Genomic DNA, 24,582 nt, shown 5'->3' on the forward strand with positions numbered 1-24,582 from the left:
TCTCTGTTCCCTCTGACAGCTGGAAACAGCTGGAAACTCCAAAATCGTTCCCCTCCGGATTTGGACTTGGGCAGTGGTTGCAAATGGGTATTCTTCTTTTTTTTTTTTCGTCTGTTAAGGTGCCAAAATAAATGTTTAATGTTCACTATTGCGTGTAAAAAAATTTCAGCAATGCACTGCAGGCCGATCCAGCAAGGTTTGAGCCTGGTTTCTCTTGTGAACAGCGCTGCCCTGGCATTTAAAAAGTGGCAGTTCAGCATGGGTTTGATGTAAACACGTCCCAGGGAGCGTCACTGCTAAATGTCGCAAGATGTTTTTCGGGTAAGCATAAAACACTCACATAGTTTCAAAATCCTCTCTGGACTCCTGCAGAAGCCTTCAAGGACTCAAGTCTTGAAGAACCTATCAGGGTTGCGTGAGTCTGTGTGTGGGTTTGTTTTGCCACATTTGGAGACAAATGTTGGACTACACACTGGCTGATTAGGGAGAGCTTGGCAAACGGGGGAGAACTTGTAAACGTTTTGGATTCAGCCCTCAAGCAGTGCCTCTACCCAGGCACTGCACCACCCGTCAAAGTTTATTTGACTCAGGTTATGGCCACATTTAGGGGTTTGGCATACATGGGTTACAATTACTGTTCTAATCATTAAAGCAGCTTTAATAATTTTTCGTAATGTGAAAGGGGTCGATAGAGGATTATCACGGGACTCTGCAGTGTCCTTCAGCACCTTTAACACTTCTTTTTTTGGTTTTATGGTCCTGTCTTGGTTCACTACTTGCATCAGTGTTGCTTACAGGCAGAGAAGGGAACTGGGAAAAAAATAAGATAAATAAAAACCCATTGTTTGTCCTTCCCAGAACCAAATGGTACAGAAACTCAACACTTAGCTGATGAACATGGTGGAACATTTGGCAAAGGAGGAATTGAGTGTTGGTGCAGGGCAAGAAAAATAAAAGGACAGTGACTGTTGGACTATAATTTGTATGGTGAGAAAAACAACCTCAAACGAATGGCTTATGTTGCTGTCTGCCCGCTCAGTGTGTGACAAGTTTCCGAACACGCTCACCGTAATGAATTAAACCTCTCCACAATGTTACTAGAAAATATACAGCTTTTAAAATGCTGTTATTTCAAACCAAATTTTGAAACCTTTTTGCGGCTGACATATTTTTCAGCAGTACACATTCAGCGTATCTATGGAGTTTTCTGTATACATTTTAATAGTTCACTTTACTGGCGAGCCCTCCCTTCTTCCACAGGAATAAAACTGCAGCATAATTTGCTCAATGCACAAACTGGATTTGATGCAGAAGGCAGTGAACCAACACGTTATCGATCCCCGCTGGTCAAAATACGGCAGCTTGGTCAGTGGTTTACCTTCCCCTCCAGAATGGATCTGCAGTCAAGTTCACAATAACGGCTCAGTTTGATTTTCAGTATAAAGCTTGTAAACCGTTTCTGTGATGTCACGTTAAGTTAGGTTACGCTTTTTTTATGTACTTGTAGATACATTTTGTTGGGTTGCATTTCATTATGTACATTTTGTTACTTTACATAACGTTGAGTTTTGTTGCGTTACGTTTTGTAACATTACATTATGTTATGTTGCGTTAAGTTATGTTATGTTAAGTTATGTTATGTTAAGTTATGTTATGTTAAGTTATGTTATGTTAAGTTATGTTACATTAAGTTATGTTACTTTAAGTTATGTTACGTTAAGTTATGTTTCGTTAAATTATGTTACATTACGCTGCGTTACCTTACGTGTTACACACAGTTTGGTTAGGTTAAGTCACAAAAATACCTCGTTACGTTTAGATTTGAAAACAACATGGTTAGGGTTAGGCAGCAAAACTACTCAGGTTTTTGTAAAAAATCATTATACCTTCAGTCTCTTAAATCATATAACGTAAGTGGCGTAGTTATGTAGGGTCACTGCTGCAGTATTTGATGCGCTCCGAGTAGGAAATAGCTGTCAGAAGACATTGCTGACTGTCTTCTGTAGTCATCTTTTATTAAAACAATGTGATGAAATCATTCCTGTCAGCCCTGTCAGGAATTTAACTCACCTTAACTGCTTCACATGCAGCACAAAGGAAAGACTTCAGGATCGGAGTCCAAAGTATACAGGAACACATGGACGTAGGGACAAGGAGCCTTTATAAAATGTTGTTAAATAAAAAACACGTCATCTCAGACGTCCTCCTGGAACTACAACTCATTTATTGTTACCAGTAACAACAGGTGTCACCACATAAAACACGGCAAAAATCTCAAGGCTAAGTCAGTCAGAGCACGCTTCCAAGAATAAACACTGTCCTTAAAAGAGTTCAACCAGTGCAATGTGATTATAGGTGCAGGGGTTAATAAGGTTATCAAGGTTGATAACTTTGAGAGCAAAGAGGTCGGTCTTATAAACAGACTGACAGCGAGCACGGCCTTTGATGACATCGTTACAGCCAGCCTCACTTGGAATTTACTCATTGACTTCAATAGCTGTTAATTTAGAGAAGAGATTGGAAAAGAGAGATGGAGTAGCACGAGGGACTGGGTGAGAAAGAAAGAAGGAAAGAAAGAAGGAAAGAAAAAAGAAAGAAAGAAAGAAAGAAGAAAGAAAGAAAGAAAGAAAGAAAGAAAGAAAGAAAGAAAGATGCTATAGGATAGTGTTGATGAGAAGAGAAAGAGAGAGAGAGAGAAGAAGAGAAGAAGGGAGAGATTTCCCGGAGGCAGAGCTAGTAAATGAGTCATCGGAGTGGCTCTGCTATCAGGTCTATTCTAACAGTGCTACAAGTGAATGGATGCCTTAAAGGTTAGGCATAAAATGATTTCTCATTTTGCTGCGATATCCCCCCAGGTAGACATTAATGCTTTAGTTATGGACTCGACTGTAAAAGCTCCTGCGGTAACGCGCTGCTTGTCTGCCATAAATATCGCCGGCTATGTATGTGCACATTGTGATTTGGATGATGCGGCCTTTATGGCGAGGGGCGCATTTTTGTGCAAATAGTCAGTAAATTTGATGTGATGCTATGTGTCATTTCAACAGCCAGGTAGTCACCCTGTCTGCAGAGCCAAATCCCCAGGTGCTGCACATCACAGCTGAGACTCTGCTCAGCTCCGATCATCCTGACCCATTTCAGCGCCAACACACACACGCCGACCAACACTTGCAAGCACAACCGTGCATTCATATAGAGTTAAAACAGCCACACACAAAAACACATATGTTCCGACCTTCATTTCTGCTCTGCTGAGTCTGTTCGTGTCATAACTTTGCAGATGTTTTTCGCCACGGGGACATGAACACTGAATTTGTAAAAATTCTCTTGCCAGTCGTTTGGGTGGAACAGTGGGTTTTGAAATGATAATGAATCTGTGGGCCCGGATCTCCCACGTGGCACCATGTCTAATGTGGAAACAGAAGAAATGGAATAAGACAGCCCTGGAAAGCAGAAGAATTCTTTTCTTTTCTTTTTTGCGTCGAATGTGAAAGTCAAATTCAGGCTGAACTAGATATTGTCTTTAAAGCAGTCCATGTTGCTAAGAAGTCATAAAATGTTTCAAAAAATGTGAATCAGGGGTTAATGTTACAGAGCACAGATGGTTCTGCATCCAAGGGATTTGCAATTCAAAGTCCTGCCGTGTCATTCAATCTCTTGGTAGCACAAGCAATAATAAAGATATAAATGTACTCTAAGGTTGTTGGGTGATGACTCACAGAAACAATGACATCATCATCTGATAAGAGACGCGCAGGTGCATTGCTTAACTTGTGATTTCAAGTGTTTATTACAGGTGTAATAAACAAAAACTCACCACTCACACAAACACACACTTACTACTGCAGCGGGGAAAAACGGGTTAAAAATATCAGGAAAATCAGGGAGAGGCGGCACACAGGTCAGATTCCACAGCAGTATAACTACACAGCAGGGAGGACTGACCACGTCAGACTGTGACCATGACAGGGCCGAGTGAACTGAAGCCAGAGAGCGTGTCGCTGAATCCTGTGGGCACAGCAGCTGCCCCTGTGCCGGAGCTGCTGTGCATCTTCGGGACGGGAGACTTGGGGCGCTCTCTGGGCCTGCGTCTGCTCCAGTCTGGCTACAGGGTGGTGTACGGCAGCCGCAGACCTCACAGCTGTGGCCCCCTGCCTCAGGGTGCTCAGGTACAGCACATGGCATGACACAACACTCGGAGAGTGCCACGAAAAGGAATACAAATTTTGCTCATGTGGCTTAAAGTCTTATATGTCTGCTTCCTTACAGGCGATGACCCACGCAGCAGCTGCAAAGTCAGCCAGTCTGATCTTTGTCTGTGTTCACAGAGAACACTATGAGTTCCTGGAGACCCTCGCACCTCATCTTGAAGGAAAGGTGAATATACAATCTGTCACAATAAGATACACAAGATATTGAGTATTTGCGGGAAGCAAATCAGGAAGTTGAGAACTAAACTAAAGTTAGAGATGGCCTTACAGATCTCCCACATCTGTGAATCTGTTGACAATCAAGCAAAATGTTTGCTCTCTGTAAACTCTGAATTATGTGATAAGTGGCTTGTAAACAATGATTAACAAGTATTGAAGATAATTTATTATCTACATATCAGCTGGTACATTTACATCCCTGTTGTGAAGTAGTTATAGCGCTCATTTTGTTGGGGGACAACAAAACTAGTAACAAGTGAACTAAATAATCAGTGATAAGTTTTTGGTGTTGTACGGAAACCCTAAACGGTAAAACATAACATTTCCTCTGTTTTCTTGTTATAACGACCTCAAATTCATTTGTTTGTTTTTTTTGATCACAAGTTATTTATGACATCATTACAAGATAACAAATGTTGTTTTCTCAAGGTTACGAAATAACCAATCGTGAGAAAGCATGGATCATTATATATGCTACAAAGCAAACCACATGAGCTTCTTATGAGTTTTTGCCATTAATAGTAGATACCCCTTGGTCTGATCTTTTCGACTTAAATCAGTTCCTACGCTTATGTTATTATGCCATGTATGTATAAGTATGCATGCTGGCATGGCTCTGATTATGGAAGTGACATTAAGCATTAAGGAATAGGAGGGAACAATCTTATGCTTAATTGTGATAATGGATTAATTTATCTCATTATCTCAGGAAAGAACACTTGTCATTCCATATGATGACCTAAATGACTTGTGATTTCAAGAAAATAAATCCAATTTAACTTGTTATCACAGGAAAACAGAGAAAATAATACGATCCACCTATGACTGTTTAGACCATGCACAAACTATCATCAGCCTACTTATCACCAGGTCAGATTACTTTGTAATGTAGTCAGTTGCTGAATTAAAATGACATATCAATTCTTGTAATTAGTAATGTCATCCGATCGGACTACTTTTGGATTACTTAAAAATCAAACATTGAAACAAATAGAGGGACACCTACAGGAAAATTGAGTTCCACAAATTGTCATTTTTCCTGGTAAACATCTCACAATACATTTTGTATTCTTAGCATTTACACTGGTCAAACCAAATTACCCTGTTAACAAAAACAGTAGCATGCTTTTCATAAGTTAATAAAGCAGTGGTTTTCATACAAAGTTTTTATAGGCTTAAATCTCAAATGTAATCAAGTAATCTACAGTATAACAATGTGACTATAAACTATTTTTACAATCCATCAAATCTGAGATTATTTTATGGCAACTACTTTTTTATAATCTTATTACATAATCTTGATATCATGTGATCCGTTACAACGCAAACCAGCTCATTATATATTGCGTATGTCATTTACTTTTTAGAATATTCACCAAAGATTGAATCTCTTTTTTTAATACGTTTTAGAGGCTTAAATATGTTTAAAGTAACCAGTGGTGCACAACAATCTAGAAAAAATAATTTATATTGTGTATTGGTGGAATGTTGTGTGTTTAAATCACCTCTCAAGATTGTAAATTATCAGTATGTACATTGGCAGATAAGAACTTACACTGTGTAATTTATTATTAACCACAAAAAAATCCATGACTCAGAGTGATCAAGCTCCTTAATTAATGCCCTTTCCCTCCATAGTTGTTCTATGTACTCCTAGGTAACTGTTGTGGATGGTGTGTTGTAACATGTGGTGTCACACCAGTTTTTGGGTCTGTCTCAGAGTTTTTGAGACATTGTCATTGTTAGGGCTATTTCTGTTCAAAAGTTATGAATTACACATCTGTCTTTGTTCATCCTAAAAATCAATGTGAATATTTTCCTTTAGCCCAAGTCTTGTGTTCACTTGTCATTGAGACACCTTAAATCCCTGAAAGGCGGAATGATGATGTTAAAGGCACAACAATCAGGGTAGAGTAAACAACTTATAATGATCAACAAGGGAAACCAAGGTTTTAAACATCTCAGCACTTCATAAAAATAAAGCCAGAGCCTTAAAAAAGTACGGGAATACAACAAAATAAGAGTTACAAAATGAGTTAATATAAGAGTGACATAAATAAATGATGTAGACAATGCAGATCTGAAATGGAAAATAAAGTTATAAATAAGAATATAAAATATAGAGGTCAGAATCATCGATCATTGTGGGATTCGAACTGATCTCAGTCTCCCACAGTCCTCCAGGTTTCCCACCTCAGCTCAAGAACAGGTGTGATACAGTCACACTGGCAGACTGACAGACAGACAGACAGACAGACAGACAGCTAAACACCTTGCAAAGTATCAAAACTGCTTCTGTGGTAATTCTGGCTAAAACAGGGGTCTCCAGGAACACATTTTGCCACGATGCAACACAAATGCAGACAGACTCACAAGGGGACACATTTAGCAGCTGACGTCGCGGCAGCTGGTTGGTACTCTGTTTGTAAAGACTGGAGACGATGTGCTCCACTTTTCTCCGTCACTCTAGCAGGTCATGTGATTACAGCGATGCCTCAGCTTGTAAAGCGAGCTAAGGCCTTACTGTAGTCACACTGTAATCCCCCGGACACTGTGCACGATCAGCATTTTTGGAGTCAGGAGTGTAATGAGCTCAATTCTGTTCACAACTTTATCACAAATTCTGAATTCCTCAACATTCTCTTTTCATTTTAATAGAAATATGTATGAGATAAGATAAGAGTTAATTGAATAGATTAAACCACTTTTATCTTTTGTTTCCTCTCCTCTGTCGATGCTGACGGTTTGACTACAAGGTGCTGGTGGACCTCAGCAACAACCTGAAGAAGGACGTGTACCCAGAAGCCAACGCCACCTACCTGCAGAGGTACCAGACCCTTGTTAACGCATTACGGAATGTAACTAATTACATTTAGTCAGGTACTTTCCTGAAGCACAGTGTTGAGGTATTTTACTTTAGTATTTCCATGTTCTGCTTCTATGTACTTTCACTCCACATACAGTGTTAATGTATTTTTGTCATCTAACATTTCTCAAGACGAGTCCTGGTTTACATGCCAGCAATTACTTTGCTCCAGTGGAGCCAATTGTGTGATGTATTTTTAGGAAAGGGCCTGAAAACCACTTAGAGCATGAGACATCAAAACTCTTACCTGAATCTGAGGGAAATGAAAAGGTTTGCGGGGTTGCAGCTCCCTCAGCATAACGGCCTATTCTGTTCAAGTGGAAACATTGATTCTCACCATTTTCGAGAGCCTTCCTGCCCCTGTCTGTGCATTTGTAGACAGAAACAATAGCAAGTGAAGTCCTTGTTGTGTGTTCTTCAGGCTGGTCCCTGGAGCTGCTGTAGTGAAAGGCCTTAACACGCTGTCTGCCTGGGCCTTGCAAAATGGACTTCTGGCAGGGAAACAGGTGAGTTGGAAGTAGAAATAAGGAATCTGTTAAGAGATGTCAGTGGGATCGAGGCGAGAACAGAGCCAGGGAGCTTCCGAGCCTTAAGGAAGGCTTTGGTTTACGAGAGCAAGGATACAGAGACAGAGCGGGAGCAGGAGGAAAGATTACAAACTTGATCTTTTCATGATGCGGCATGAGTCAACAATAACTGCCTCCATCATTTCCTGGATTACAATGGCATAAGTGGCTCTCAGACTTATTAATAACATCCGATGAAGGCTTTGGCATACGTCATGCAAAACGGAGGAATTGATTTCTTTTGTGTTCGGCGCACACGATTGATTTCGCTGTTGCTCCGCAACAATGCAAAGAAGGAAAAAGGAGGACAGCGCTCGTATAAACATGCAAACAAACAAACGCACTTTTATGATGTTACAAAGTAGAAAGACCAGTGTTTATTGCAGCATCCGTTTCGCAGCTACAAAGAGCAACACAAACATGCTGGAAACCCTCTGGAGACCAAACCTGAATCTGCCTCGAATCCTCTTCAACACAAACAACTCCCCCCCCCCCCCCCCCCCACAAACACACACACACCCGACCCCTTACTACACACACACACACACACACACACACACACACACACACACACACACACACACACACACCACTGCAGTGCTCTATTTTCTTTGAAAACAGGTAGCTGCGAGACTTTGAACGTGTGTGTCTCTATCAGTGCACATGTAGGTACAGTATCTATCCGTGCACATGCTTGTAAGTGTGTACTATTCCCCGGCCAGCAATTTGATTAGATCCACAGCGGGGCAGTGCCTCTGTCACATTTACATTCAGATGGAGATTTAGTCTGTTGGCCGGCCCCTGCTGTTCCTGGTGCAGTAATGTAGGGAGACATGGCTGGCTGCCCGGTCCACTTATACACACACCTGGGGGAAAACTGCTCAATCCTACCGACTCCACTATATGCCTGTCAAACTGCTCTCTCCCTCCCTCTCTCTGCCTCTCTTCCTTTGTATGATTCGGTTTTTCTTCCCCCCTTACAAACAACTTAATCGTCTTATCGCAGAGCCGTGAGTGTGGTAATAAGCTTCAACACGGTGAGATCTAGAAATGGGATTACACACTGAACGGCATATGTATATAGAGTATGCATGTCTCTTTGCACAGTCGCACACTTCCAGGGGCTTCATCTGAAAATCACTGAAACAGCACTGTGGAGAGCGACAAACAAACAGCGAGGCTAATTCTGTAGACAAACACTCAAGCGCTACATGTTCCAAACAGGGCTGGTGAGTTATCTATCAATAATCTGAGGGTAATTATTAGCAACTAGAAAACAAAAGCTGATCAGAATGCAGCCAGTGGACAATATTTGTGTTATTTATTATTATTCAGAGGCACTTGTGACTCAAAGATGTGCTTCTCTTCTAAAGGACAATATGCACAGGTACATGCTGATAGTTTAAGATTTTTAGAAAACGTGCGTAAAAGTAGTTTTTGCCATAATGATGTACACAAATCTAATATTAAAGATAAGCAGCAATGTAAAGTAACTAAGTATATGTACTCAAGTACTATACTTAGGGTAACTCTACCAATGTTTAACTTTAAGATGTGTAAACAGGATTATAATAAAAGTGGTTTAAAGCTTTTGGTGTCTCCCCAGGAAGCTGCATGTAATCTAAAAACAAAAGCTTCAGTGGCTAAATTGCATTGTGGGTAATATAGGCCCCCACGTTACGAAAAGCAGTCCACTGGTCTAGCATTGCACTCCTATAACACTGTTGGACTCATTATGGACAGTTTAAAACAAATGAGCAGCAGAACCAGAGATATCACCTTTTTTTTATTCCACACATTCTTCTTCCTTTTTCAAAACATGGTTCCTACATTACCCACAATGCAATTGAGCGATGTCACTGGAGACATTTGTCAGATTACATGCAGCCTCCTCTGGAGCCACAAGGCTTTATGCTACTTTTATCACATATGCCGTACTACTCCTGAAGACCTGTCAACACATGCTAATGTATAAAATTGGTGGAGTTACCCTTTAAGTACAGTTTTTTAGTTTACAGGAGTATTTCCATTCCATGTTCCCTTGTGCCTCGACTCTTCTCTTTTGAACAACAGATAATATAACAAGCTTTTCAATGACAACACATTGTTAAAGACTAAACCACTGGTTCCAGCCTTTTTGGCTTCTGACCCCTTACAATAAAAACATAGCAGTGTGTTGGCGGGGTCACATTTCAGATGTCTATGAGTTGTTAACAGCTCCACAAAATTGTGATTTCTCCCTTGAAACTTCTCACATAGTTTCATTTCAGTAAATGTTCAAACAATCCAATATCACACCAAAATATCAAATATTAGAGAAAATGTTTTATTTCTAAGAGAACTCTGCTGTTTCTTCTCTCCCCTCCTATTTATCATCTCACAACCCCTCAGATTTATCTGATGTACCCAATCACTGTATCAAGTAGTTTGAACCAGAACAATCTTAAGAATATATATATATATATATATATATATACATCAAAGTACCAAACCAGTTATTTTAGTTTAATACTCAAACCACATCTTGCTTCTAATACCTATGTACTTTCCCTTTACTGGGTTTGTTCAGGCAGGATTTTTACTGGTAATTGAGTATTTTTACATTGCTGTCTTTTTACTTTTACTTGATCTGAATACTTCTTCCACATTGAAAGACAAGTCTGGCAATATTTCTCAATGAGCTTATTCCAATACGCCATAGCTTGAGATAGCTTAGTCTTCTGTGCCATAGGCCTCCAAATTATAAAAACACACCAATGGGTCATGCTGTTGGACTGGGAGACATGTTCTTTCATTTCGATGAATGTGGGCACTGTAGTATATTTTTAATCAGTCCCACAGACATCGTTCTGCAACTGTAATTGCTCGCTAGTGTACCAAATCTGCGGCTGAAAATACTTCAGAACAAATATGCTGCTCTTGTTAGAACATGTTTGCTAAAACCTACCATGCAGAGATTTTTAAGGAAATGATTTAGCCTTTAAGGACATATAGGTATAAGTTTATTTGTGACTTGGGGCTGAGTGGCACAGTTTGAAGACGTTTGAAAATATTGCTAGATGGGCTAACTCTCTGTTGGTTGTCATGGTATTTGATCCTTAACAATGAAACAACCCATGACTATACATACTGCAGGCCATTTCTTCGAAAATAACCCACTCCTCTGTGTTCTAGGTGTTCCTCTGTGGGAACAGTGCAGAGGCAAAGCGGACCGTCGCTGAGCTGGCCACCAAGCTGGGTCTCACTGTTTCAGACAAAGGGTCTCTGTCAGCAGCCAGAGAGCTGGAGGACTTCCCTCTGCGGCTTTTCCCAGAGTGGAGGCTGTCGCTGAGCGTGGCCCTCGGCCTCATCACCTTCTTCTTCTTTTATTTGCTCATCAGAGATGTCATCTATGCATATGTGGAAAAGGGGAATGACATCTCCTACAGAATCATGGTATCCCTGGCCAACAAGGTAAAGACTTGCCCCTCTTCTCGTTTAGTGTTGTGTAGGTGGCATGTTGATGATGATGTGTTTTGTGTCCATGCTCCATTTTACAGGTGTTTCCAATAGTGTCTCTCATCATGCTGTCTCTGTGTTACCTGCCTGGCTGCATAGCTGCCTTCCTTCAGCTCTACAGAGGGACCAAGTACAGGTCAGACTTCAAACTAGGGCAGAAAATACTCACTTACTGTGCAATTTGATGCAAAAGGTGAATCATTATTTGAATTTTTTCCAGGCGTTTCCCCCACTGGCTGGACCGCTGGATGCTGTGCAGGAAGCAGATGGGTCTGGTTGCACTGGGCCTTGCTTTGCTCCATGCCATCCATACATTCATCATTCCTATTCGCTATTCCGTCAGACACAAAATCATCTCGGGTGTGGTGAATGAGGTACAGCAGGCTGGTTCAATTCTCAGCAGTGTTTCTACAATCCTGTACATAGAGGCACTTCGTATTGAGAGTCACCATACTTACAGTGCTGCCTCTCTGTCTTTCTCAGATGAAGAACAACAAAACCACCCCGTTTGACTTTGATAATACAGAAGCATGGGGCACAGACTCATTCTATGTGCTGGGAGTCATGGGCTTCTTCCTCTATATCCTGCTAGGACTAACATCCTTGCCTTCTGTGGGAGGCACTCTCAGCTGGAGAGAGTTCAGCTTCATTCAGGTCAGAGCACAGCTGGAAATGTACAGTCCTGCAAATGCATGTGTAAGCGTGAGTGTGTGCGCCTGTATTCACCTTTACGCCTTTAGAACTTATCGGTAGGGTGCTTACTGTCAGCAAAAAACGTGCCTTTATGATAATCTGTATTTGGAGTGTCCGAGTTTTCATCAGAGTTATTAAAGTGTTGTAAAGGCAATATGTCACTGGCAGTCAGCTCCCCGGAGCCTAGTTAACTAAGATCCCAGCAGAGGCACACAAAGAGAGAGAGCCTGGCTGACTTTAGCCCAGAATTTTAAATGTTAAGTTATTCATTAAATAGAATTATGATACCCGCTATAATCCCTTGGGAGGAGATTGTTTAATACAGGTCACAGGTCCATTTGTGTAAAGGTCAGGTCCATAGGTAGACCTCAGATAGGGAATGAGATTCAGAGATAGCGGTCTAGGTCAAGATAATCCTCATGATCTGGTGATAAGAGTTATGAAAAACACACAATAAAAAGGTAGCAATTTACATAATAGGGCTGTCAACAGAGGAGTGTACATGTTTCATTATACATGTTAATGCTAACATCTGGAGTGAACTGCTATTCTAAATTTGTTAAATATGATCCCTGATTATCATTATATGGGCTTGGGTCATTGCTGCGTAGAATTAATATGAATGTTTCCTTATTGTGTTGTTTGCACTTATTGTAAGTCACTGTGGATGAGAACATCGGCAGCCAACTGCTAATAATGTAAATTAAAACACATTATCCAAGTAATTAACAGTAACCAGGCCTCAAAGGCCACTGGCGCTGCTAAACCAATTATATCTGAAACAGCTGTGAGACCATTTGTATCCTAAGCTGTTTGTAACACTTGAGGATTCAACAAGAACAGGAAACTGTCTGACATTCATCTTTCAATCCATCAGACAAATGCCACAAGTCAACTTCAGCGAGTGTGACAACGCTTAGCTTAGCATGATGACTGAACTCAGGAAAGAAAAGTTAACTTGACTCTGCCTGTAGCTAACAAAAACTGCCTACAGTAGCTACCAGCACCTTTAGTAAACCTTTTCCGCTGGTAAAAAGGGATAGGGGGGAGGAGTGGCTGTGACAAAGACACCATTCACCCCATCAAAAGACACTGTACCATCAACATGGTTTTGAAGCTATTTTTAGGTAAAGAATTTACTTATATCTCACTTGTATAATCTGTGACAAACACCTAGTTGTAAAAAAAACACACACATTATGTGCAGGGTTGAGAGGGTTACTTTATAAATGTATTCAGACACAGGTACTAATTAACTCTTAAAAATGTTGCCAGTAACTTCATCCAAGTATCTCAAAATTAAAGTCACGTAACCTGATTATGTTCTGTTACTTTTGGATTACTTAAGTACCAAACATAAAAGACGTATGTATATATGTATATATATGATTCTTGGTTTTAAAATTGTACATACGTACTGATGACACACAGGAGTGGTATTGCTTTTCATGGCAAGGAAACCTGTATGCACATTTCCTAAAATGTCACACCATTATGTCAACATTTACATTTAATATGATTTCTTTTTTTTTTTGTTTCTCAGTCGAAGCTGGGCCACCTGACCCTGATGATATGCACAGCACATGGCTACCTCTACGGCTGGAACAAATTTCTTCGTGCCTCTACCTACAAGTGGTACACTCCTCCGGGCTACATGCTGTGTCTGATTGTGCCTTCTGTGGTGCTGGTGCTCAAGGCGCTGCTCCTCCTCCCCTGCGTGGACCGAACCCTGACCCGCATTCGACAGGGCTGGGAGAGGAACCCGCCAAGGGACGAGATCAATAAGGCCAGCAACCTGTGAGCTGACCCCTGATGACATGGTGCTTGCCGATTATTAAGGGTTTGCGTCACTCAGAAAAAGACCCAGATGTGCATAACTATTTATTTTCAAAATGCAGATGATCCTAACCTGACAAATATTTGTAACTGATAAACAGGATTTGCAATATTTTATGTTTTGATTAATCAAAATGTGTTTTAGTAGGGTTAGGGTACACTAGACATTTCTAAAATGTCTAGTGTGAGGGACAAATCTCTTTACGTTCATGTAAAATGAGTACGACATGACCAGTAACGCATATCCAAAGATAGTTTTGTCCGTGGTCTGCTGGTTTCTGATTGTGTCCTTGCTTCAGTCAGCTCTGCCTGCTTTCAACTGTGCGTTAGCCAAAACAAAACAGAAAGTATAGTTTATCGCAGCCAAATGGACAGGTCTCCATGGATATAAATGTTTTTTAATGTCTATTTCCCCTGAGCTTTGATTTCATGTCTGTGCTGTATCTTTCCACATAACGTGGTGAAAAATAGATTGATATCCCCTGCTGAAAGCCATTGTTTTGATAAACATAGGCAACAGTTTCCGCTTCCCTCTCTCCTTTCCCTTCAAGTGGTGCGATTGCATCCCTGAGGTTGCTCTCTTTTCGAGATGTTATTGATCTCCCTGTTTTCTAACACAAATGCCTCGCTGCCCAAACCTGCCTGCCTCTCAAGGGCATGCAAACAGTGCGCAGCCACCCACTTACTCCGCCCTTACATGTGCACGCGTGCAACATAAAGGAGAGTGAGGTTATGCTAATTATATTACCACATGCCAAGTCCATGGACTCAGATGTACACAAACGATTGCCAACACCGCAGATCACAGATTTGGTAGCCAAAAGCAGACTATGGCGGCAGAGCAGGTGTGATGAAAACAGTCTTTAACTAGATCTGAAGCAAGGTTATAGTTAGCAACAAATTCAGAGGGTAAAAATCGGGCGGAACAGAGCATAGGGTGTGTAACGAAGCCAGCGTAGACAGTAGGGCAAAAACACTAGCCATGAGCTGCCTTCAATACACACTGATGTTGTGTGCCAGTTAAAACTGGATGTTAATGTTTCCTAGTTAAAAATTCCAACTTCTGAACCTCCGAGTGTTCCAGGTGCAGGGCGCCAAACATGAACAATGAACACGGCTGACCAAGAAAAACCGATGTCTCTTTGGCGTGAACCATTGAACTCTAGCCAGTGCGGCCTCCTCCTCACATATATAAGGAAAAAAAAAAGAAGGAAAAACAACACATGAGGTGACCCTGAGAAATCTGGAAACCGTGGGTAAAGACGCAGATCATGTGGCGGCAGGATTCATCTGTGAAATGTGTACATTTGGATGTTGGATGAAAGGTGACGCTGATATTTTGCAACAAAGTGATAATGAAACTAAATAGCTTGATATGCATTGTACTGTAAAATTGAGAGAAAATATGTTTTGGTTTTTTTTGAAGTAACAAAAATCGAATAAATGTAATACACTGTGCTTAATTGTATGAAAATTCGTATTTCAGGTCGTAAATGTGATTACCGCAGAACATTGTCTTTTTCTGTCACGAAGAGCTGCTCTTGAGGTCATTTTGATGTGTAAATTTATCTTGTCTCTACAGTGGTTTCATTCAGAGAAATCCAAGGCTGCGCTGACATTCAACATCCACAAAAATGCGCCTTGCAAACTGTTAACAGGTGAACTGTCAAAAGAACTAAGTGCACTGTTTTGAATCTAGGTTCTTAAACTGAAAAAGATGGCTTCCCAAAAATCAACATGAAAAAGTTCTGTCATGTGTTAGGATTCAAAGAAGAAGTCTTGTTGCCTGAAATGCATTTTTTTCCTCATATGTAAAATTTTACATACTTGATTATAAGTCGAACTCTACAATGCCCCAGGACTGCACGTTACACCGCATAACTCGGCACAGTATGGGGCACATGAACCATGGCCTGTGACAGATGCCATTACTGTACAGTACTTTCATACTTGGAAACATATCTACATTGTCCATTCACTAGCCTAAATAAATACTGTCACCTCAAAATACATTTAACCTCCTCGCCGTGCATGCTGCCATCGTTGATGTCAGGGGTTGCTGGATTTTAGGGTTTCCACAGTGAGAACGTTTTCTCACCGAGTAACGAGCTTGTGACAACACCTTCAACACCGATAACAGCGCTGTCTTAATTTACTGCTAATGCAATCCGAAAACTGCTGCAGCTTCACAAAAGAATTCGGTGAGTTTAGCATGTACCGCTGTCGTTCATCAGAAATGTGTCTTTTTCCAGCATTTGTTGAGCAGAAAGGTTGAGATATGTCAGGGAGCAGTTTTACACAGCCTATGTGAGTAACGTAACAAGTAAGAGTAGTTGAGGAGCTGCAGGTGACAGGATGCACACCGCCAACTTCTCAGTGAAGAAACCATTTACTTTTCCCTCATTACGGTTGTCAAGGTTCCTATTGGTATTGGGTTGAAATCCAAAATATTTACCAAATAGATGCCTTTGGTTTTCACTTTGACAACAGATCCTCCGTCTGTCAATTCTCTCCTCATGTGTTAAAGAGAGTAAAATCTAACTCCTGCTACTCTTTGCCGCGAATCTGCTGCTGCGCTGGTGGCGTTGGGCAAGTAATGTTATATTTGTGTGTCAACATGTAACACCGGTAATGGATTTTACCCGATGTTTTCTAGTAGGAGGTCAGAAATGTTTGAATTCCAAGCTGTATGGAACACAGCATGATAGTAGATCAGGGGCAGCTGGGTAGGCAGGTGACTTGATCAGCAAAAGGTGGGAAAGTCAATGGTGACTGCTGGTGGACAGGTGCAGAATGGCAGCTGTGGATGAAGATGATATATTAGTTTATACAACACTAATCAGATGATCCAGAGGCAGAGGAGGGAAGAGAGGAGGATGTGGCAGCTGTCGCCATGACAGAGTCTTGCGCTACTAGAGGAATCTGCAGCGCCTTTTCTGCTCCGAGCAGAACAGTTTAGTCAGAAACATCCTGTTATCTCGCATCTAACGATATTATCTGCACACACAATCTGCAAACCCTCACAGCCTCTCACATTGTATTATTCTCCTATTACCAAAGAACTGCTGTTGATTTTAGCTTTTTTCCCGCTGTTGGGCTGCGTGTGTGTGTGTGCTGATGTAATGAGATAGAGTATTCCAATATTGCCCAGGGAACAAATTATGATGTAGTAATGTACAGAAAAGCTGTGAAACAAGCTAGCTTACATTCATCATTTCCTCTCGTGTTCAATTTTATACACCCAGGCTACCCTGACACCCATAATAGGATTATGTGTGTCCAGCCATGAACACTCACTTATATGAGCATAAATAGTAGCTAAAGACACAAATCATGGGCAGCATGATGTGACATGTACACTTGGATGCTGAATGAAAGGCAACCAAAGTGATCTTGACACTATTTAACTTGATATTTCTTGTAAAAAGAACTCTAATGAATGATTACATTGTGGTTTATTGTATAAAATGTCTTCACTTATGTATTATGTGGTTTGCAGATATACATTTTTAACCTGTTGAGCCTGAGCAGAGCCACATTGGTATTTGGTAAATTAAATATATAGTTTGGTATCTGAGAATTTAAATGGCAGAGATAGCGCAAACATTTGAAACTTATATTTACACATCTGAAGAAATATTTAAAGTGTTCCCTTTATTATGATACCTTGATTATACAAATAGATACACTCTGCTAATTATCAAGCTGAGACTCAAAATGGGGCTAGTTCTTCACGGGTTAAGACTAGTTACCGCAAAACAGTGCATTAATGCTTCTTTTTCTGTCAAGAAAAGCTGCTATTGAGGTGTTCTTGATTTTTTATCTCGTCCTTACAGCAGTTTAATTCAGAGAAATCCAAGGGCTGTGCAGACATTCAACATTCACAAAAAAGGGCCTCGCAAACTGTTTAAAAAGTTGAATGTTAAAAGACCCACACACACTGTTTTGTTTCTAGGTTTTTTCATTGAAAAAGACAGCCTCCCTAAACCTTTCTGAAGGATTTCCACATGAAAATGTTTCTGCCTTGAGTCTTGTTGCCTGAAATAGATAAATAAGTTTCTACTCATATGGTAAATTTTGACCCACAGTATTTTTTATGCAGATCAAAAGTCCAACTCTAAAATGCCCCAGGATTGCACTTTAGACTGTATAATTCAGCACAGTATGGGGCACATGCACCATGGCCCAGGACATCAAGGGGGCAAATAGCATCCCAAGCAACCCAACTGTTCCTTATTGTATGGTGTGTTAGACTTTTACTATATGCACAAATTCTCAATCCTTCACTCTGTTGAGGTAAAAGTTACCCTTCATTACATCAGGAAGCAGCCAGCGTACCACAAGGGGCTTTTTCTGAGTTCTCACACATCACATAATGCTTAATTGATTCAGCACGAATGTCAAAAGAGAGGTGGTTAAGGTGAGTAGTGGCACTGCTACAGCTCAGATCGCACAGCCTAATTTATTGGGAAACTCTCTGGAGGGTTACAAGTAGCCCGAATGTTACATAACCTTCAGAGAAGAGAGCTTAGCCAAAGACCAGGTGTCTCACTTGGTTATTGTCAAGCAGTACAACACACATATTGATTTATTTGTTTTAAAAAGAACCTGCAGACTGAAGAGTCCACGTACAATCAGCCCAAAACACTAGTTCATAAATAGAAGGTCAGTGGGAGTGCATGTTCAAACTTTCGGAATAAGATGAAATGGTGTCTGTGAGGACAAAATCATATCATTAAAATAAAAAAAATAAAAAAAAAATAGTGTGACCCTGATCCACATGCAGAAGTTATTTAGGTTTTTGGTCTTTCTTGTCTCAAGTAAAAGGAGGAAGAGAATTCAAGCATGACACAATTTTGATACAAAGAAAAAGGTTTAGCAGGAAGAACCAGATGGATAACATGTGATGAACAGCCACATAATGACGAGGAATATAATTGTGTCACAAGCCACTGCTCCATCCAGACATTAAACTTCCCAAATCACGTTGTTTCTGATATAAACTGTTAAATCATTAAACATCAACTTGATTAACTGTGGATATAAGTGAACTCTGTCAAACACTGTAATGTACACTGATTGCACAAGTGATACTTGTAACATTTAAAAACTTACAAACAGATAAAGATTTTTAAAACATTTTTATTACATTTCTAACTTTTTAATTATTTACTATTTACTTTACAAGTTTTTCCTTTCTTTAAGGCAGTGACTCTCCTGGTGCTTTGAGCTAAATTGCACTGCAAAACGCAAATAATTGCTGCTCAAAGGCGACGGGAGATTCTTGATTAGAACCAATCAGAGATAACTTTTTAACATTTGGGATTAAAAAGTGGATATATCTTCACTCCTGTTTATCAACTGGACTGCAGCAGCGATTTACGGAGCTGACCTACGTTTGCAGGTTTTTATATTCCGTATTGTTGACTTCCGACTGAAGCTGGAAGGGAAATGTACTTCACTTTATGAACTACGTTACAGAGAGGAAATGGGGATAGAAGAGAGAGAAGTGCACTATCTGGTGAGTAGGTGATTCATTCATTCATAGATAGACTCATTGTTTGCCGACATTAGCTTACGGCTGGCGTACAATAAAGTAATCTGGCTGTTTGGGGCAGATAAACATAAAATAAAAAAACATTTTGTTGTCTATTATAACAAGGTTTAAAGCACTGTCACATTAGTTATCTTCCATATATGTTCCATTTTCCTTTTCACCTTAACAACCAATGGCCTTTGCATTGTTTTTAGATCCTTTGTTCTGCCTGTACACAGCCATTTGGATATAGAGTTCTGAATAATGAAGCGAAAAGAGGTGTATTTGCATTTGAGATTCATTTATTTTCCTTTAGCAACCAAGATAGCACAATTGTACCAGACACATTCATCCAGCTCACACACATGGAATAATGGCACTTGTACCATGGCTACATGTAAAAAAAGAAAAAAAAAAAGAAACCAGAACTGGCCCAAATCTGGGGCCACATCACCAGAATACAAGTAAACTGTGGCCCAGATTACATGTTCGATGAACATCAGCAAAAAGTTCATTCTTTCTTTTGAAACCCAAGCTGCTTAAAGCATCAAAGCAAAGTTATACATAACCACTGTTAAGGTCTGCAGGGTGTAAGCGTCTTACTTAAAAGAAAAGACCTTGCGTGGAGGTCCTATTTTAGTGTGGCTTTAGTAACAGGGTAATTGTTTATTTTCTATCAGCACTCGTCCGGTGGTCTGGAACTCCAGTGCCCTCCAGTTGAGCACATTCCCCGGGGAGAAGTTTCGGTCATCCACGTAACGCTGGACCTCACAGGATGAGAGGGTGTGGTCCCACATGTGGACATCAGTGATCATACCAATGAAAGACTGCCTACGGTCAAACTTTCCACCGTAGGAATCCTGCTCCTGTAGAGAGTTTGTAGAATATTTGTACCTGTATCTATTATGTACTAGTTTTGATCTGAAATCATTACTTCATATAATTCAAACGTATCAATAAACAGAATTTTCTGTAAAGCTTTAATGTTTGACAATTAAACTTACCTGTCCGAGGATAACAATGGGGTTTGTGATGTTTGATCCTCCAGTGAATTTCCTAATTGAGGGCTTCCCATCCAACCACAGCTGAGCCAGACCAGACTCAGAGTCCCATGTGGAACAAATAGGATGCCACGTGTTGAGCTTGTAGTCCTGACCTCGAAATCCAGCATCTGTATTCACGACACTAACAGAAATTATATTATTTGCAGCTCCCTTGAATATCAGGAAGCCGTTGTCAGAGGAGGGCGTGGCCAGAGAGAAAAGGGCATGGGCTCTGGAAAGGTCTGTGATGGACCTGTAAGCAAAGAAAGAAAAAAAAATAACCGACATGATACCTAGATGATGATGCTTATGATAGTGGTTTCTTTTGTTGCACTGTAACACTACCTGAGACAGACAGTCACAGCTTTGAACATCTGCCCTGATGTTGTCAGTCTCACATTAGCTGTTTGGGTTTCCTCTGGGAAGGTGAACATTTTACTGGAGAGATCTACAAAGTAACGAAAAAAGGGATAATGAAAATGATACATGCTTGAGAAAAGTATACATTTGGTAACTATCCTGAAGCCTGCTGAATTTTACTGTATATTTGGTTTTAACACAAAATGATGAACCTGCAATAGCATTGGAACCACAGACTTTGATGGTATGCGTGGAAGCACTGCTCCCCATATGGCCATTTAAAGCTCCTGTTTGTAAGATGGTAAAACTGACGCTTTGGGTTTCCCAACTCGTCAGATACTGACGCTTTCAGATGGTGGCCGACCCGACCTACAGTCCTAAAGCGTCAGTATCTGACGAGTTGGGAATCCCAAAGCGTCAGTTTTACCATCTTACAAACAGGAGCTTTAAGAATTCATGAGAACTTCTGGTGAAAGATGACTAAACACATATCATTACTAAAAAGTTAAATAAAAAAGTCATTCCGTTGGGTTCTGTTCTTTTGCAAACAGAACAAGTAATTAATTGTTAAAAGTGGAAATACAACACAGTTTGATGTCAAGTCTGTAAATTAAACTAATGAATATCCAGTTAGAATATCATAAAACATATTTAAATCTGCTACAAGGAACTTTAAACTGCTTATTAAACAGTCTCAATGTAATACTGATGCCTCTATATAAGCTATACATAAGCATAAGAGAGCATCAGCAAGACAAGGCTATTTGTGAATGATTTTTATATTTATTTTTAAAGTCTGCAGAGTGCTGAGGATGAATTGAGGAGTATCACAGCCTGAGGAAAGAAGCTTCTCTGTAGTCTGGTAGTACAGCATTAAAACAAAGTTTGTCTTTTTTTAACTAATGTCATCTTTTGATTGGGCTGATGATATCGTGACCATACGGAGCTGATATATATTGCTGATTACACTGTGAACAGGAACCTTTCCTAAAAAAAATTGAGGGAAAAACAAAATTTCGACAAAAAATAAAAAGTCTTTTGTTCCAGATGTAATGACCCTGCCTGCTTTTTTACGTTTCTTCGTTTGAATCTTGCTTTTGTTAAAAGTGCTTCAACGGGTTCTTCAGTGCATATTTCTCCGTTTTTGTCTCAGATTTGTAAGAAAAAAAAATCTTAGTTATCAAGCTCTAAAAAAAGAAATTTCAGTACAATGCCAATGACAAGAGATTAACTCAGCATTAGTTATTTCCTCCAGTGTTTGACTGAAATGATTTTGGATGATTTTCTTTTTCTAGAACACTGACAAACTGTGCTCATACACATTTAGCTTCATTTTAAGTACTAAATTTCCCTTTTTCCTTTTTGTTTTTACCTTGAGGAGTTGCAGCACATGCTGTCAGCATCGCCAGGAGAAGCAGAAAAGCCATCTGATAAAAAGACAAATAAACAAAAAAAATAAAAAATTTAAAAAATATAACCACCAGTGCTTCTAATAATCTACTGATGCCTGCCATCACCCTAAACAACATACAGTTCAACACAGATTTGGCAAAAGTCACATTAATGTACTCCATTTATCATTGAATGTCATGTTGTATTCCTACCTTGCAGTCTGGATCTTTTGCATTACAGTGAACAAGATTGCTGTTTTATACTTTTGCTGCTTCCTTGTTCCTGTTGGAGTGAAGTCTTGTGTCTCACAATGCTTCATTGTAAACAGCCCCCCTTTTTCCAGCCATTGTCTCGGCATGTGCTGTGCCAGCTTTGTCTGTTCTTGTTTTTCCAGTTTTCGTCCTGCCTGTTTCCCCCCTCCTACCTACCTGCAGTAGCGGAAGTTGCACTTTCAGGACCGTAGTTTAATACTTTTTGTTATAGTTTTGAAGGTTTTATTCCAACCAAGTAATAATTTGTGACTCATTATGCACAATTTTAAAGGTCGATTGATTAATTGTTTATAATTTTAAAGGTTGGTTCACCCAAATAATACTTTCTGACTCATTATTCATAGTTTTGAAGGTTGATTCTTCCTGAATACTACTTTCTCCCAAGGACTTATGGTTTTAAAAATGTATACCAACGAAATTATACTTTGCCTCGTATGACAAAGTGGATGATTCTTCCCCATTTGTCCCCGATTCATCCATTATAAAATTATTAATTTACCTTGCTTGTTGTTTTGTTAACCATATTTCCACCATTTAATTTGCATGCGTAAAGATCCAAGGCATATGTTCTGTGTTTTATTTTGGTAACCATTACCTACAATGTGTTCCAGGGGCTAAAAGGGGAAAAAAATACAATACGTACAATACAAAGGTCACTTTAATGTACTCCATTTATCATTGGAAATCTTGTTGTATTCCTACCTTGAAGTGTGGATGTTTTGCACTACACTGAACATGATTGTTGTTTTAGACTCTTACTGTTTCCTTGTTTCTGTTGGAGTGAAGACTTGTTTTCCATGATGCTTAATTGTGAACTGCACTGTTTTAACAGCCATTGTCATGGTGTGTGCTGTGGCAGCTAGTTTTGTTTTTGTTTCTTGGCCCAACTGGTTTATTTGGTTCTTTCCACTCAGTATGCGGATCAGATGAACTTGTCTGATGCGGGCCTGAACTGGGCCACAACAATAGATCTTTCTTAATCAGGATTTAATGCTATAATGTTGACCTAAGATTAAGTAAGTTCCAGGGTATGCACAATAGCCATATTTAAAGATGTTGCAATAGCATCCCATGCTAAATTCTAATTGCCCTGAGTCTGACATAAGGTATCGATTGTGCATTGGTCAGCATTGTTGCTTCACTGTCACGGTTAAAGATCAATACTTCAACTTTCAGTTTCAAATTTCAGCCTTCATTTATAATTTTGCCTTTTAATTGACAAGACATTTGTCCCCTGTTTGGCTGTATGCATACAGCCTCAACAACCTTTCATATAAGATAGGGCATCTTGGGCATCACATGACAGGTGAAACATTTTTTATCAACTCAGATCTTTCAGCAGTACCACTGTCTTCCTCGGATAACGTCATAATTGCCTGTCGGCTGATGTACACAGATGTAGCATCCACTTTTTTCCTGACTTCACAAGTTTACCCATGGTTCATAGCGGTAGTCGGTTTTGCTCTTCCAGTTGAACTGGTTGAACTCGGTATTTACGCTAGCGTAGCTGTCATGCTCGTTCTAAAAAACGAACAGTGCCTCACCCGTCAGTTCTCACGGAGTGGGCAGATGACTTGAAGCAATGGCCTGATGTTAGCTACATCAACATAGTTAATTATCTTGTATTTTCTGAAGGCGTTGACGGCGGAGAATTACGCAGTTACAAAAGCACAGAAGCGTACAACTACCTGCACAGTAACAAAATAGGGAAAGTACTCTTAAAGAAACACAGCAAGTTTATATTTCTGAAGGTAGAAGTGGAGCCCAGCCAGAGCGTCAATCAAGCTAAACATACAGTGTGGATAATGTTGAAGCAAAGTGGAGTCGTGGAGACAGGCAGCTGCTCAAGCATTGCCGGGTTAGGGAAGTCATGTATTCATGCAGCGGCTATTCTGTGAAAGATATTCATAAACCCAAATATTTATTTTAGTCTTGAAGCTGCGAGCCACGCTAGTCTCTGTTCCCCCTTCCTATGCATGGCGCTTAGGGCGCAGGGCATGGACATGTTTGTCGAAGTTGTTGATGTTCTACACAAGGAGTTTCTGAAAAAACCTTTAATTTTCATGAATTGTGGTGGCAACCAACAACGG

General features: G+C 40.1%; 2 protein-coding genes across 2 annotated transcripts; one reads left to right on the forward strand and one right to left on the reverse strand.

The window, feature by feature from the left end:
- The first annotated feature begins 3,933 nt into the window (after window positions 1–3,933).
- On the forward strand, window positions 3,934–15,347 carry LOC115566726 (metalloreductase STEAP4-like). The gene is made up of 9 exons (XM_030392676.1): window positions 3,934–4,169; window positions 4,270–4,377; window positions 7,187–7,257; window positions 7,718–7,802; window positions 11,037–11,315; window positions 11,402–11,496; window positions 11,581–11,734; window positions 11,844–12,014; window positions 13,597–15,347. The coding sequence occupies exons 1-9, from the start codon at window positions 3,963–3,965 to the stop codon at window positions 13,852–13,854; spliced, it is 1,428 nt and encodes a 475-aa protein (XP_030248536.1). The 5' UTR covers window positions 3,934–3,962; the 3' UTR covers window positions 13,855–15,347.
- A 4,456-nt stretch (window positions 15,348–19,803) lies between these two features.
- Window positions 19,804–22,478, reverse strand: LOC115566832 (serum amyloid P-component-like). Its single transcript, XM_030392851.1, has 5 exons — window positions 22,433–22,478; window positions 22,201–22,255; window positions 20,814–20,916; window positions 20,430–20,721; window positions 19,804–20,291 (listed from the first exon to the last, which is right to left on the reverse strand). Exons 2-5 carry the CDS (start codon window positions 22,253–22,255, stop codon window positions 20,073–20,075), a joined length of 669 nt encoding a protein of 222 aa, XP_030248711.1. The 5' UTR covers window positions 22,433–22,478; the 3' UTR covers window positions 19,804–20,072.
- Between the last annotated feature and the right edge of the window lie 2,104 nt (window positions 22,479–24,582).

The sequence above is a fragment of the Sparus aurata genome, chromosome 17, assembly GCF_900880675.1.
Source record: "Sparus aurata chromosome 17, fSpaAur1.1, whole genome shotgun sequence".
In the NCBI taxonomy this organism is placed as follows: Eukaryota; Metazoa; Chordata; class Actinopteri; order Spariformes; family Sparidae; genus Sparus; species Sparus aurata.

Coding starts and splice junctions, on each gene's coding strand:
- LOC115566726 (XM_030392676.1), top strand. CDS start 3,963: ATGACAGGGCCGAGTGAACTGAAGCCAGAGAGCGTGTCGCTGAATCCT. Junction 7,803..11,036: donor GACTTCTGGCAGGGAAACAG/GTGAGTTGGAAG, acceptor TCTGTGTTCTAG/GTGTTCCTCTGTGGGAACAG. Junction 12,015..13,596: donor GAGAGTTCAGCTTCATTCAG/GTCAGAGCACAG, acceptor TTTGTTTCTCAG/TCGAAGCTGGGCCACCTGAC.
- LOC115566832 (XM_030392851.1), bottom strand. CDS start 22,255: ATGGCTTTTCTGCTTCTCCTGGCGATGCTGACAGCATGTGCTGCAACT. Junction 20,917..22,200: donor ATGTGCTGCAACTCCTCAAG/GTAAAAACAAAA, acceptor GTTACTTTGTAG/ATCTCTCCAGTAAAATGTTC. Junction 20,292..20,429: donor CCATTGTTATCCTCGGACAG/GTAAGTTTAATT, acceptor AACTCTCTACAG/GAGCAGGATTCCTACGGTGG.